General features: G+C 44.4%; 1 protein-coding gene across 1 annotated transcript; it reads left to right on the forward strand.

Moving 5' to 3' along the window:
- LOC145352903 (lysozyme C, milk isozyme-like) lies at positions 1-9,741 on the forward strand. The gene is made up of 4 exons (XM_080203203.1): positions 1-130; positions 5,702-5,878; positions 8,347-8,428; positions 9,465-9,741. Exons 1-4 carry the CDS (start codon positions 1-3, stop codon positions 9,529-9,531), a joined length of 456 nt encoding a protein of 151 aa, XP_080059329.1. The 3' UTR covers positions 9,532-9,741.
- Positions 9,742-12,411: the final 2,670 nt, after the last annotated feature.

Here is a 12,411-nt window from a genome sequence, read left to right on the forward strand (position 1 = left end):
ATGAAGACTCTTATTTTTCTCAGCATCCTCCTCACGGTCTCCAGTGCCAAAATTCTTTCGCGATGTGATGTTGTCCGTGCTGTACAGAACTCTGTCCTGACCGCCTTCCCCAAGTACAGTGCAGCAGACTGTGAGTAACATTTCTCTATTGTGTTAGAGCAGAGCTGAATGAGGTCAGCTAATAGGCCCTTGATAGAAAGTTATAAGACTGAGAGAGGACCTCTTTTATCACAAAGTCAGAGGGCTGCTTAGTGTTGAAAGTCCCAGATCATGGGGGGGTGCTGGGATTCCTCAAGGAGGCTCTTTCTGGTAAGTTCCTCTTCAAATTCAGTCATTTGCTTCCCCAGGGCAAGCTGGAAACGGATAGATTGCTGCATCTCACTTAGCACTCCCCACGATGGCCTGTTCGACCCACCCACTGCCCACCTTCCGTCTCGGCACGCCTAGTGGAGCACCCTTCCTGAGCAAGGTCTAGCAGCAGAGATCCCTTGGATCAAGGAATGGAAAATAGAAGAAGTCACTAAAGGTTCCTTATGACAAACCCCAATGTGTCCTAGAGCAAGCTTTGAACTGCCCCGGCGAGAACATTGCTTGTTAAACAGGTTCAGGACAAACCAGGGTTCCTGTGCAGCCAACCCCCACCACTGGGACCTCAGTATAACCCCTTCTGTTACTTGCGGAAAGATACAAGCAATGCTGAACATGATGCAGGAAGTGTCCCCTCTACAGACTTAAGGGGCAGACTAATCCATTAAAACTCAGAAAGTAAGGGGGCTATTGCTAGGCTTTGGGAATTTGCATTTGCTAAATAATTGAGCTGAATGTACTTACTGATTTTGGTGTGTTTTGCTCAGGTAGTTCTGATGTCAGTGGATGAGTGTACATTATGTTGGTGAGGCCAGGTAATGCCTGCATTTGGTCTGGGGCCTGAGTAAATTAACCATTGGTTTTAACTGTGTAAGAGTATAGAACAAAGAGCAGTACAGCAGGGGAACAGGCCCTTCGGCCCTCCAAGCCTGCACTGTTCATGATGCCTGCCTAAACTAAAACCGTATGCGCTTACAGAATCCGTATCCTTCCATTCCCGTCCTATTCATGTATCCGTCTAGATGCCGAATGACACTATTATACCTTCTCTGACCACCTCCCTGCACAGAGCACTCCAGACATTCACCACCCTCTGTGTGAAAAACCTTGCCTCACACATCTCCTCTAACCTTTTCCTCACGCATCTTCAACCTAGTACTTGAGTTTTCTATCCTAGGAAAGAGTATCTGACTACCCACTCTGTCTATGTCACTCATAATCTTGTAAACATCTATCTGGTCGCTCCTCAGCCTTTGTCATTCCAGTGAGAACAAACCCAGTTTCTCCAACCTCTCTTCATAGCTAATACCTTCCAGACCAGACAACATCCTGGTAAACCTCATCTGTACCCTCTCCAGAGCTTCCGCATCCTTCTGGTAATGTGACGAGCAAAACTGTACACAATATTCTAAATGAGGCTTAACTAAGGTTCTGTACAGCTGCAGCATGACCTGCCAATTTTTATACTCAATGCCCTGACCGATGAAGGTAAGCATGCCGTATGCTTTCTTGTTGATCTTATCTACCTCTATTGCCACTTTCAGTGATCAGTGGGCATGTACACCCAGATCTCTCTGCCTGTCAATACTCCTAAGGGTTCTACCATTTACTGTATAATTACTACATGCATTGTACTTTCCAAAATGCATTATCTCACACTTGTCCAGACTAAACTCCATCTGCCATTTCTCTGCCCAAGTCTCCAACCGATCTATGTCTTGCTATATCCATTGACAATCCTCTTCACTATCTGCAACACCACCAATTTTTGTGTTGTCTGCGAACTTGCTAATCAGCTACATTTTCCTTCAAATTATTTACATGCATTAGGTCCCAGAACTGATCCCTGTGGAACATTGCTAGTCACTGCTTTCCATTCAGGAAAGCACCCCACTACTGCTACCCTAATGTAGACTGGACATTGGCCAATTCCTTCCACAGGATACTGAATCTCTGGATTACACTGTTTGCCGGTGTGCTGACTCTATCCTTTCAGGAAAGAGCTGGATTGGTTCCTGGCTGGAGCAGCGGTCACATTGTTTGGAAGCTCAGTACCTGTAGAGATAATACTTAGTCCATCTGATCTGCTAGACTGGTTTTGATCGTCTGAGGGAATAGAGAAGTAATTTCTTCCAAATATTTTCCCCCTCATTTTCTCTAGCTAGCTGTTGCTTGACAGGAGACCCCCACAATGGTGATGATTGGAGATGATGAAGGAGCGGTGAGGAGGAATTGTTTAGTCATGATGGATTAGTCATTCAGATGTGAGACAGATCTGATGGCCTTTTCCAGTACACCCATTTTGTGTGGTCACATGTATCTCAGTCAGGCACCAGAGACCAAACTACAGAACGACACATTAGGGCAAAAAATGAGAAGGTTTTCACTGTCCTCTGTTGCCTGTGTCACGATGCTTTGGGAAGTTGTGATCAAGAAGGCGAAGGGGATGCTGGCCTTTATAGCGAGGGGGATTGAATATAAAAGTAGGGAGGTCTTGCTGCAACCGTACAGGGCACTGGTGAGGCCACAGCTGGAGTACTGTGTGCAGTTTTGGTCACCGCGCTTGAGCAAGGATATTTTGGCCTTGGAGGGAGTGCAGAGAAGGTTCACTAGGCTGATACCAGAGATGAGGGGGTTGGACTATGATGAGAAGCTGAATAGACTGGGTCTGTACTCATTGGAGTTTAGAAGGATAAGGGGGGATCTTATAGAGACGTATAAGATAATGAAAGGGATGGATAGGGTAGAGGTAGAGAGATTCTTCCCGCTCAGAAAGGACAGCAGGACTAGAGGGCACAGTCTCAAATAAGGGTGGGGCAGTTTAGAATGGAGTTGAGGAGGAACTTCTTCACTCAAAGGGTGGTGAATCTCTGGAATTCTCTGCCTATTGAAGTGGTGGAGGCTACCTCGCTAAATATATTTAAGTCACGGGTAGATAGGTTTTTGACAGACAGGGGAATTAAGGGTTATGGGGAGAAAGCGGGGAAGTGGAACTGATCCACTTCAGATCAACCATGATCTTATTGAATGGCGGGGCAGGCTCGAAGGGCTGGATGGCCTACTCCTGCTCCTATTTCTTATGTTCTTATGTTTTTTTCATTTTCACTCCAACATTTTCCAAATCCAAAGATGTGTTGATTCGGTGATATTGATACTAGCATGGATTAGCATGTGGGGTTGTAGGGACAGGGCCTGGATGGGATCATGGTCGGTGCAGACTCAACTGACCAAATGACTTCCTTCTGGACTGTAGGGATTCCATGGATTCTATGCTATGGATTTTTGTGATTCCCAATTCCTTTTCCTTCAATAGGTTTACAATGTGACCAATTTATCAGGTATGGGAAGGTCTCCAGAATCCCCGGTGACCACAGGTTGGTCTCCACTTTGAGGGGGAGAGCTGACAGGTGATGATTTAACTTGAGGATCACCACCACTCCTCAGACGAGGGGCAAGGTTGAGAAGGTGGGGCCTCCATGAATAATCTCATTCACACCCAGAAAAACAAATTGAAAACTTGAGGCGATTGATTGTCCCACCTTGGAATAACTTCTATTCATTAGATTGACCTCGGTTAAGCAATATCAGATCAAGGCACTTCCCTCCGCGCCACCCCCACCATCCCACCCCACCCCATTCCTAAAAGCAAATATAAGCTAAGGCTGCGTCGATGGATCTTAAATCTCACATGCATTCTCTGTGTTATGGGTTAGGAGACCAAAGCAGGAAAGAACTGTTTCACCTTTATCAGGATAGAGATATTTAACAAGGATAAAATCCAAGCAGAAAAGCTAGAAATTGCCAGTAAGTCAGGTAGATTTTCCCTTTTTTTCAAGTCTTTTCAGTTTTCTGACTTCTACCATCTGGTAATATTTTGCCTTTTGCACACTGTACAGACAAAGCATACCATGCACAGAATACATAGGGGAGAAGGCAAGGAGAGAATGCAGAATATAATGCTACAGTCATAGCTAGGATGTAGAGAAAGATCAAGTTAATATAATGTAAGTCCATCCAAAGTTTGATTTGACTTATTATTGTCAAATGTATTAGTATACAGTGAAAAGTATTGTTTCTTGCCCTATATAGACAAAGCATGCCGTTCACAGAGAAAGAAATGAGAGAATGCAGAATGTAGTGTTCCAGTCATAGCTAGGGTGTAGAGAAAGATCAACTTAATGTGGGGTAGGTCCATTCAAAAGTCTGACAGCAGCGGGGAAGAAGCTGTTCTTGAGTCGGTTGGTACATGACCTCAGACTTTTGTATCTTTTTCCTGATGGAAGAAGATGGAAGAGAGAATGTCTGAGGTGCATGGGGGTCTGAATTATGCTGGCTGTTTTTCCGAGGCAGCAGGAAATATAGACAGAGTCAATTGATGGGAGGCTGGTTTGTGTGATGGATTGGGCTACGTTCACTTTGTAGTTCCTTGAGGTTTTGGGCAGAACCATACCAAGCTGTGATACAACCAGAAAGAATGCTTTCTATGGTGCATCTGTAACAATCGGTGAGAGTCGTAGCAGACATGTTGTAACTAAACAAACTGTAAAGAAAAGGACCAGCATCCTACCCTGTGCTGCTACTTTTCACTCTTTCTCTCGCTTTGGTTCCCCCATTTATGTTGAAGTTGTGGTGGTTAAACACCGTGATGCAGCTGAGACAAGGTTTACTGGAGACCGTGCCCCAACCTTATGCAGTGCTTTGTGAATCACATCTGTTTTTCCCACACGTTCTAACCCACAACACCTTGACAACATGAGAACATAAGAACTAGGAGAAGGAGTAGGTCATCTAACCCCTCGTGGCTGATTTTTTTGTGGACTCAGCTCCACTTAACCACCCGCTCACCATAATTCTTTTACTGTTCAAAAATTTACCTGTCCTTGCTTTAAAAACATTTAATAAGGTAGACTCAACTGCTTCACTGGGCAAGGAATTCCGTGGATTCACAAACCTTTGGATGAAGAAGTTCCTCCTCAACTCAGTCCTAAATCTGCTCACCTTTATTTCGAGGCTATGCCCCCTACTTCTAGTTTCACCAGGGGAAACAACCCCCCTGCTTCTATCTTATCTATTTCCTTCATAATCTTATATGTTTCTATAAGATCTCCCCTCATTCTTCTGAATTCCAATGAGTATAGCCCCAGTCTACTCAGTCTGTCCACATAAGGCAACCCTCTCAACTCCGGAATCAACCTAGTGAATCTCCTCTGCACCTCCTCTAGTGCCAGTATATCCTTTCTCAAGTAAGGAGACAAAACCTGTACACGGTACTCCAGGTGTGGTGTCACCAGCACTGGTTTACCCCGGGTGGTCCGGTTTCCTCCCACACCCCAAAGATGTGCTCTGAGGCTGATTGGTGTCCCTAAATTAGTCTCCCCTCAATCTGGTTTCCAATGTGGAGTGCCATAAGCGTAGACAAGGGTCATGGGCGGAGAGGGGGCTCACAGTGTTGAAATGGCGGCGTGGACTCATTGGGCCGAAGGGCCTGTTTCCTGTGCTGTGTTGTTCTTTGTTCTTTATACAGCTGCAACATAACCTCGCTGTTTTTAAACTCCATCCCTCTAGCAATGAAGGACAAAATTCCATTTTGCCTTGTGTTCATTTTAATTCCTAGGGGCATGCCTGGCACATTATGCAAGTAGGTACAACACACTCGCAGAGTACAGCGTGAGAAACAATGAAGGAATTGTCCAGTCAAGGGACTACGGGATCTTTCAGATCAGCAGTCAATGGTGGTGTGCAGATGCAGCCTTTCCAGATGGCCCAAATGCCTGTAAGACGAACTGTGAAGGTGGGTGAACCAATACAACTAAGGTTTAATTTCTCATTCCTCTTGTGAAGAAGGTATATGCAGTTGGGAGTGCTGTGCATAATTCAGGTTGTCAAGTTGCAAAACAGATCCAGAGATGGTGGAGAGGTGGCAAAACTGAGAGACGCTTGGAAAGGCTGAACAAGCTGGGTCTCCTCTCTATTGAGATGAGGAAGCTGAGGGGTGATCTCCTGGACGTATTACTAGAAGCTCCCATAGTAATGTTCCACTTGTGGGGAAGAGTAATCCATCAGCCAGCAATATAAGATGGACAGCAAACTTTAATATTCATGCTTGGAATGAGCATCACTGGTCAAGGCAGCATTCACTGTTTGTAAGTAGGCAGTGTTGAGCTTGCTAAGCCATTTCAAAGGGTATTTAAGAATGTACCACATTGCTGTGGGTTTGGAGATGCAGCGAGGTCAGGGCAACTAATATCAACAGATTTCCTTCCCTGAAGGACACTAACGAGCCAGACAATCCAATGGTTTAATGGTCATCGTTACTGACACGAGCTTCTTATTTACATTATATTTAATGAATTGAATTTAAATGCTCTAGAAACCACGCTGGGATTTCACACCATAACCCTGAATCATTATCCACAATGTTTGGATGATTAGCCCAGAAACATAATCACTGTATGTGAGAATATGTCCTTTGAATGAATATTTTCAGGTTGACATTGAAGTTTCCATCTGACCATTTGGTTAGAATGACATTTTCCAAGAGGGAACCATTCATGTTAGTTATAAAGCTGAGGCTGATCCACCCACCCTCTGAGAACTAACACTGAAACACACCCAAAGAGGAGTACCTCACCCTAGAATCTGTAAAATGTGTGTGTGAAGTGGTGTGACCTGCTCTTCAACCGAGAGCAGCACGGTGGTTAGCACCGCTGCCTCACAGCGCCAGGGATCCGGGTTCGAATCCCAGCTTGGGTCACTGTCTGTGTGGAGTTTACACATTCTCCCTGCATCTGAGTGGGTTTCCTCCGGGTGTTCTGCTTTCCTCCCACAATCCAAAAGGGTTAGGTGGATTGGCCATGCTAAATTGACCTTTAGTGTTGGAGGGGTTAGCGGGATATAAGTGTGGGGTTGCAGGAATAGGGCCTGGGTTGGATTGTGGTCGGTACAGACTCGATGGGCAGAATAACCTCCTTCTGTACTATCAGATTCTTTGACTCAGCAACTTCTAGTGGTTAGATAAAAATAACTTCCTGACACTTACCTTAAAATCAACAGGGAACAATTTATTTATCTAACTGACAGTGAGCAAACTAACTCAACTATTAACAAACCACTAGATCAAATCTGGATATCCTGAACACAAGAAGGATTAACTGCACATTCATCTCATTGGTTCTTGTGGAACCTTGTTAAGTATAAAAGACCTGATATTTTTAAGGAGACGTTCATCTCCTCTGCACTTGCCACTGAAGTTAGACGCCGGGTGCGGTCTTCCAACCTCATCCCAAAGAACCTTTGGCAAGGTGATAAGATCGGGTGAGAGGTGAAAATTGAGAAATGCGCCCTAAGTGCCGTAAGACTGCGACCCGCAGCTCACTCTCCGAAAAGAAACCAATGCGATTCTTGCATGTTTTCTTGCTTGTTGGGTACTTAGAATGTTTTTGGTAAGATTGCACCCACCAATTCCAGCATGCAGCAACACTGGGGAGGTGATGGTCTGGTGGCGCTGTCACTGGACCAGTGATCCAATATCCTGGAGACGCAGGTTCATATCCCTCCATGGTAGCTGGTGGGTTTGAATTCAATAAGGAACCTTTCAAACCAAAAGAGAAAATGCTGGAAAATCTCAGCAGGTCTGGCAGCACCAGTAAGGGGAGAAAAGAGCTGACGTTTTGAGTCCAGATGATCCTTGTCAAAGTCCCTTTTAGCTTTGACAAAGTGTCACCTGGACTCAAACCGTGAGCTCTTTTCCTTCCTTACAGATGCTGCCAGAACAGCTGAGATTTTCCAGCATTTTCTGTTTTGGTTTCAGATTCCAGTTTCCTCAATAATTTGCTTTCGGAATCCTACAGTGCAGAAGGAGGCCATTCGGCCCATCGAGTCTGCACCGACCACAATCCCATCCAGGTCCGATCCCCATCAGAACATGCATTTACCCTAGATAGTTCCCCTGACTAAGGGGCAATTTAGCATGGCCAATGCACCTATCCCACACATCTTTGGACTGTGGGAAGAAACCGGAGTACCCGGAGGAAACTCACACAGAAATGGGGAGTATGTGCAAACTCCATACACACAGTGAGCCAAGCCAGGAATTGAATCCAGGTCTCTGGCGCTGTGAGGAAGCAGTGCTAACCACTGTGCCACTGTGCCACTCTTTTGTCCAAGGGATCTCTCAATCTAAAGCTCCTGAATTCTGTATTGAAACACATGGAAAATAAAAATGTCTATTGTAACATCATTTTTCTTTAAATATTGTAGTTTTCCTGAAAGACAGCATGGACATACAACCGGACATCAACTGTGCAGCAGTAATAGTGAACCAGCAAGGAATGGAGGCCTGGTATGTAAAAGCTTCAATGTTTTTTCTCACTTTGTATTGAGGTTGGAAAAGAGTGAGGGAATGTTGCTGGCTTCCATATTCAGGACCTGATATTGCAATGGACACACACAGGCATCTCAATTTAAATACACTTTTCAGAAATCAGTGAGAGTGTGTTATAGAGAGTGTGACAGTGAGGGGGTGTTATGGAGAGTGTGACAGTGAGGGGGTGTATAGAGAGTGTGACAGTGAGGGGGTGTTATAGAGAGTGTGACAGTGAGGGGGTGTTATGGAGAGTGTGACAGTGAGGGGGTGTTATGGAGAGTGTGACAGTGAGGGCGTGTTATGGAGAGTGTGACAGTGAGGGGGTGTTATGGAGAGTGTGACAGTGAGGGGGTGTTATAGAGAGTGTGACAGTGAGGGGGTGTTATAGAGAGTGTGACAGTGAGGGGGTGTTATGGAGAGTGTGACAGTGAGGAGGTGTTATGGAGAGTGTGACAGTGAGGGGGTGTTATAGAGAGTGTGACAGTGAGGGGGTGTTATACAGAGTGTGACAGTGAGGGGGTGTTATAGAGAATGTGACAGTGAAGGGGTGTTATGGAGAACATGACAGTGACTGGTATTTTATTGATGATAGGATTTTACTTCAATTGAAATCAAGAACTTTCAGTATCTCAGAAGCAAGCGTTCTGTAAATTGCTTCTGTTTATTATTTTCAGATTTCTTTCTGGTCTTTGTTTCCATCAACTTTTCCAGCTACCGTTGGTTGATGGTGCATTAATTTTATACTGAGGGAGGGAATCTGTTGAAATATAATATGGGGTATTTGCAGACCAAACAAATGGGATTGAGTGAGTACACATTGTGACCCCTCTGTCGGGAGGGTATGAGACATTCTGCCTTATTAGGAATCAAGAGCTGCATAAGAGGAGGGATAGAAACTTTGGAGGGAAGGAGGAGTGAATGACTTTATCACTTCTTGTCACTGTACCTGTTCATGAAGCTTTTGTGGTTCTTTCTGACTAAGCTATTGTTTCTTGACATTCTGTCTTTGCAGGCCAAGTTGGGTTGAAAACTGCAAGGGGAGATATATTGGTTATTACAGCTTTTTCTGCGACTGGTAAAGGACACAGTCATGTTTATCAAAAGCCCTGACTTCCGATACATCACAGCACGCAACACTTCCAGCCACTAGCTCTGCCAGTGCAGGTGCAATGGGCCGAATGGCCTCCTTCTATGCAGTAACAATTTGGGAATTCTGAGACTACTGGGAAGAAGGGAACTTTCAGCTCTGTGTCACAACTCATTATCAATAAACACAAACAAATGTTAAATCTCCAGTGTTTCAATTGTCATTAAGCATCAAGATAAAAAACGTCTTGTTAATATTACGTCAAGCCGTGCGAGAAGGAAAATTTAAACTAATGGTTGAAAAGCATACACTAAGCACGTGGACAGTAAGGGACAGGAAGATAAAAGGGAATGTGAAAAGGTTAAAGAAGAAGTTTAAAAAATGTTATTGCTTCTGCTTCTCTACATATTCTGACCTTAATCCATGGAATCCCTACAGTGCAGATGGAGGCCATTCAGCCCATCGAGTCTGCACCCACCACAATCCCACTCAGCTCCTAGTTGTGTGCCACCATGTGGGAATGTATCAAAGGCCTTTTCAAAATATCAAATGATGACATCTACTACATTACCCTATCTACCCTTTCTGACACTCGTTGAAGTAATTCAATCAGTTTGCGAAAGCAATGCCTTCCTTTTTGGTATCCGGGCTGTCCAATCTTTATTATGTTTTCAGTTTCCAGATGTTTTGGTATGACATCTCTGATTAATGATTCCATTACATTAAGTGAAGGCCGATTGTTCCATTTCTGTGTACACATAGGAATCAGGTTAACTATCTGCCTCTCTATTGGCAGCTTCCTATTTTCTGATCCCTTCTCTAAATGATTTAATATATATGGATGTAACCCATCCAGACTAGGAGTTTTATCTTCACTCAGGTTGATAAATTAATTCCACCTTTCTACAATTAAAAGTCTTGCTGTAGCTTATAAACGTGCTTATAGGCTGATTGGTGTTAACAAATTGTCCCTAAATTAGACCTCCCTTAATCTGACACTCTTAAAACTCTCTAAATTTGCAGCCTTTTATTGTGGACTCCAAGAGGCGTAGACAAAAGTCAGAGGCAAAAGAAGGATTGGAAAGAGGCACTCAATGAGTGTTAAAATGGGCAGTGCGGGCTTGTAGGGCTGAAGGCCCTGTTTCCTGTGCTGTGCTGTTCTTTTGTTCTTATAAAGCTTCCTTCCAAGCTCCAGGGGCCAAATGGCCTCCTTCTGCTCCTATCTTCTATGTTGATATCCATTTCGATCACTTTTATTGTCATGTCTGGTATTATAGTCTCCCTGACAAATATTGACAGAGTAGATTCAGAAAAAATGTTCCCAATGTGGGGAAGTCCAGAGCTAGGGGTCATAGTTTGAGGATAAGGATAAGGATTGAGGTGAGGAGAAATTTCTTCACCCAGAGGGTGGTGAATGTGTGGAATTCACTACCACCGAATGTAATTGAGGCCAAAATGTTGCCTGATTTCAAGAAGAAATTAGATACAGCTCTTGGGTCTAAAGGGATCCAGGGATACAGGGGAAGGGGGGGATCAGGATATTGAATTCGATGATCAGCTATGATCAAAATGAATGGCGGAGCAGGCTCGAAGGTCAGCTCCTTCTTCTAGTTTCTACTGAAGCAAAGTAAACAACTAGCATTTCTGCCATTTAAATCATCATTATTTGTGATTACCTACCTCAACTATTTACCCCGCTAATCCCACCCCCCACCCCAACATTAGGGGGTAATTGAGTATCCGCTTAACTCGCACATCTTTGGGTCATGGAAGAAACCGGAGCAGCCGGAGGAAACCCACTCAGACACGAGGAGAACGTGCAAACTCCACACAGACAGTGACCCAAGGTCGGGAGTTGAACCTGGGTCCCTGGCGCTGTGAGGCAGCAGTGCCACCACTGTGCCACCTTCTTATTTTTATATTCCTTGACGGCTTAATTTTGTAAGTTTCATTTTGCTTTGCTAATTGCTTCTGAATGAAATATCTTTAATTTAAGGCAGGCAGCAACAACCTCAAATACTGACCCCAAAAACCAACACCAGTTCCCAAATTGAAAGTTTTCAAGTGGCAAAAGTGGGTGAAGGGTGAAAAGTTCAAGACTGGTTGAAGGTGGGAAGTGATGTTCTACTGGCTCCGTGCTGTTGACAATAAAGGATTTGAACTTAGGGAAGCAGAAGTACGAACAAGGAAAATTACAGCACACGAAAAGGCCCTCCAGCCCTCCAAGACTGCACCGACCATGCTACCCAACTGAACTAAAACCCCCTACCCTTCCGGGGACCATATCCCTCCATTCCCCATCCTATTCATGCATTTGTCAAGACGCCTCTTAAAAGTCAATACAGTATCCGCATACATCATCACATTTTACCGGTGACACCAAACAATATGGCAGACCAATGAGGCATTAATAAACTTGCGCAATTTGCATGCAATTGACAAATGAACTTCAATATAGATAAGCAGCCGATCGTGAGATGGTGAGAAATTTATTCACTCGGTGGTTTGAGAATCTTTGTAATTCTCTACCCCAGAGGATAGTGGATACTCGGTTGTTGAGTAAATTTGAAATTGAGAGTGATGTTTGATCTCTCTGGGAATCAAGGGATAGAGGGGGAGGGAGTGGCTGAAGATCAGCCAGGATTGCGTTGAAGGAGGAGCAGACTCACGGTCTACTCCTGCTCTTATTTCCTCCGTTTTTAAAAGGTTAAAAGAAGAGCAGTCGAAAGGCAACTGAACCTCTCTCTTTCTCCCGATGTAAAGAAAATGAAGCCTGAATGTGGCAAAACACAGGCCGGAAACAAATCAGTAGACAGAAGTAATGAATCGGTAACTAACCTGTTAAGTCCGACACACGGCACGGTGGCACAGT

This window comes from Carcharhinus amblyrhynchos, chromosome 15 (assembly GCF_965287045.1).
Source record: "Carcharhinus amblyrhynchos chromosome 15, sCarAmb.v2.hapA, whole genome shotgun sequence".
Classification (NCBI taxonomy): Eukaryota; Metazoa; Chordata; class Chondrichthyes; order Carcharhiniformes; family Carcharhinidae; genus Carcharhinus; species Carcharhinus amblyrhynchos.

Bases quoted from the DNA above. Each gene is read 5' to 3' on its own strand.
- LOC145352903 (XM_080203203.1), top strand. From the start codon at position 1: ATGAAGACTCTTATTTTTCTCAGCATCCTCCTCACGGTCTCCAGTGCC. The intron at 131-5,701 runs GTGAGTAACATT...TTTAATTCCTAG, and splicing joins CAAGTACAGTGCAGCAGACT to GGGCATGCCTGGCACATTAT. The intron at 8,429-9,464 runs GTATGTAAAAGC...CTGTCTTTGCAG, and splicing joins CAGCAAGGAATGGAGGCCTG to GCCAAGTTGGGTTGAAAACT.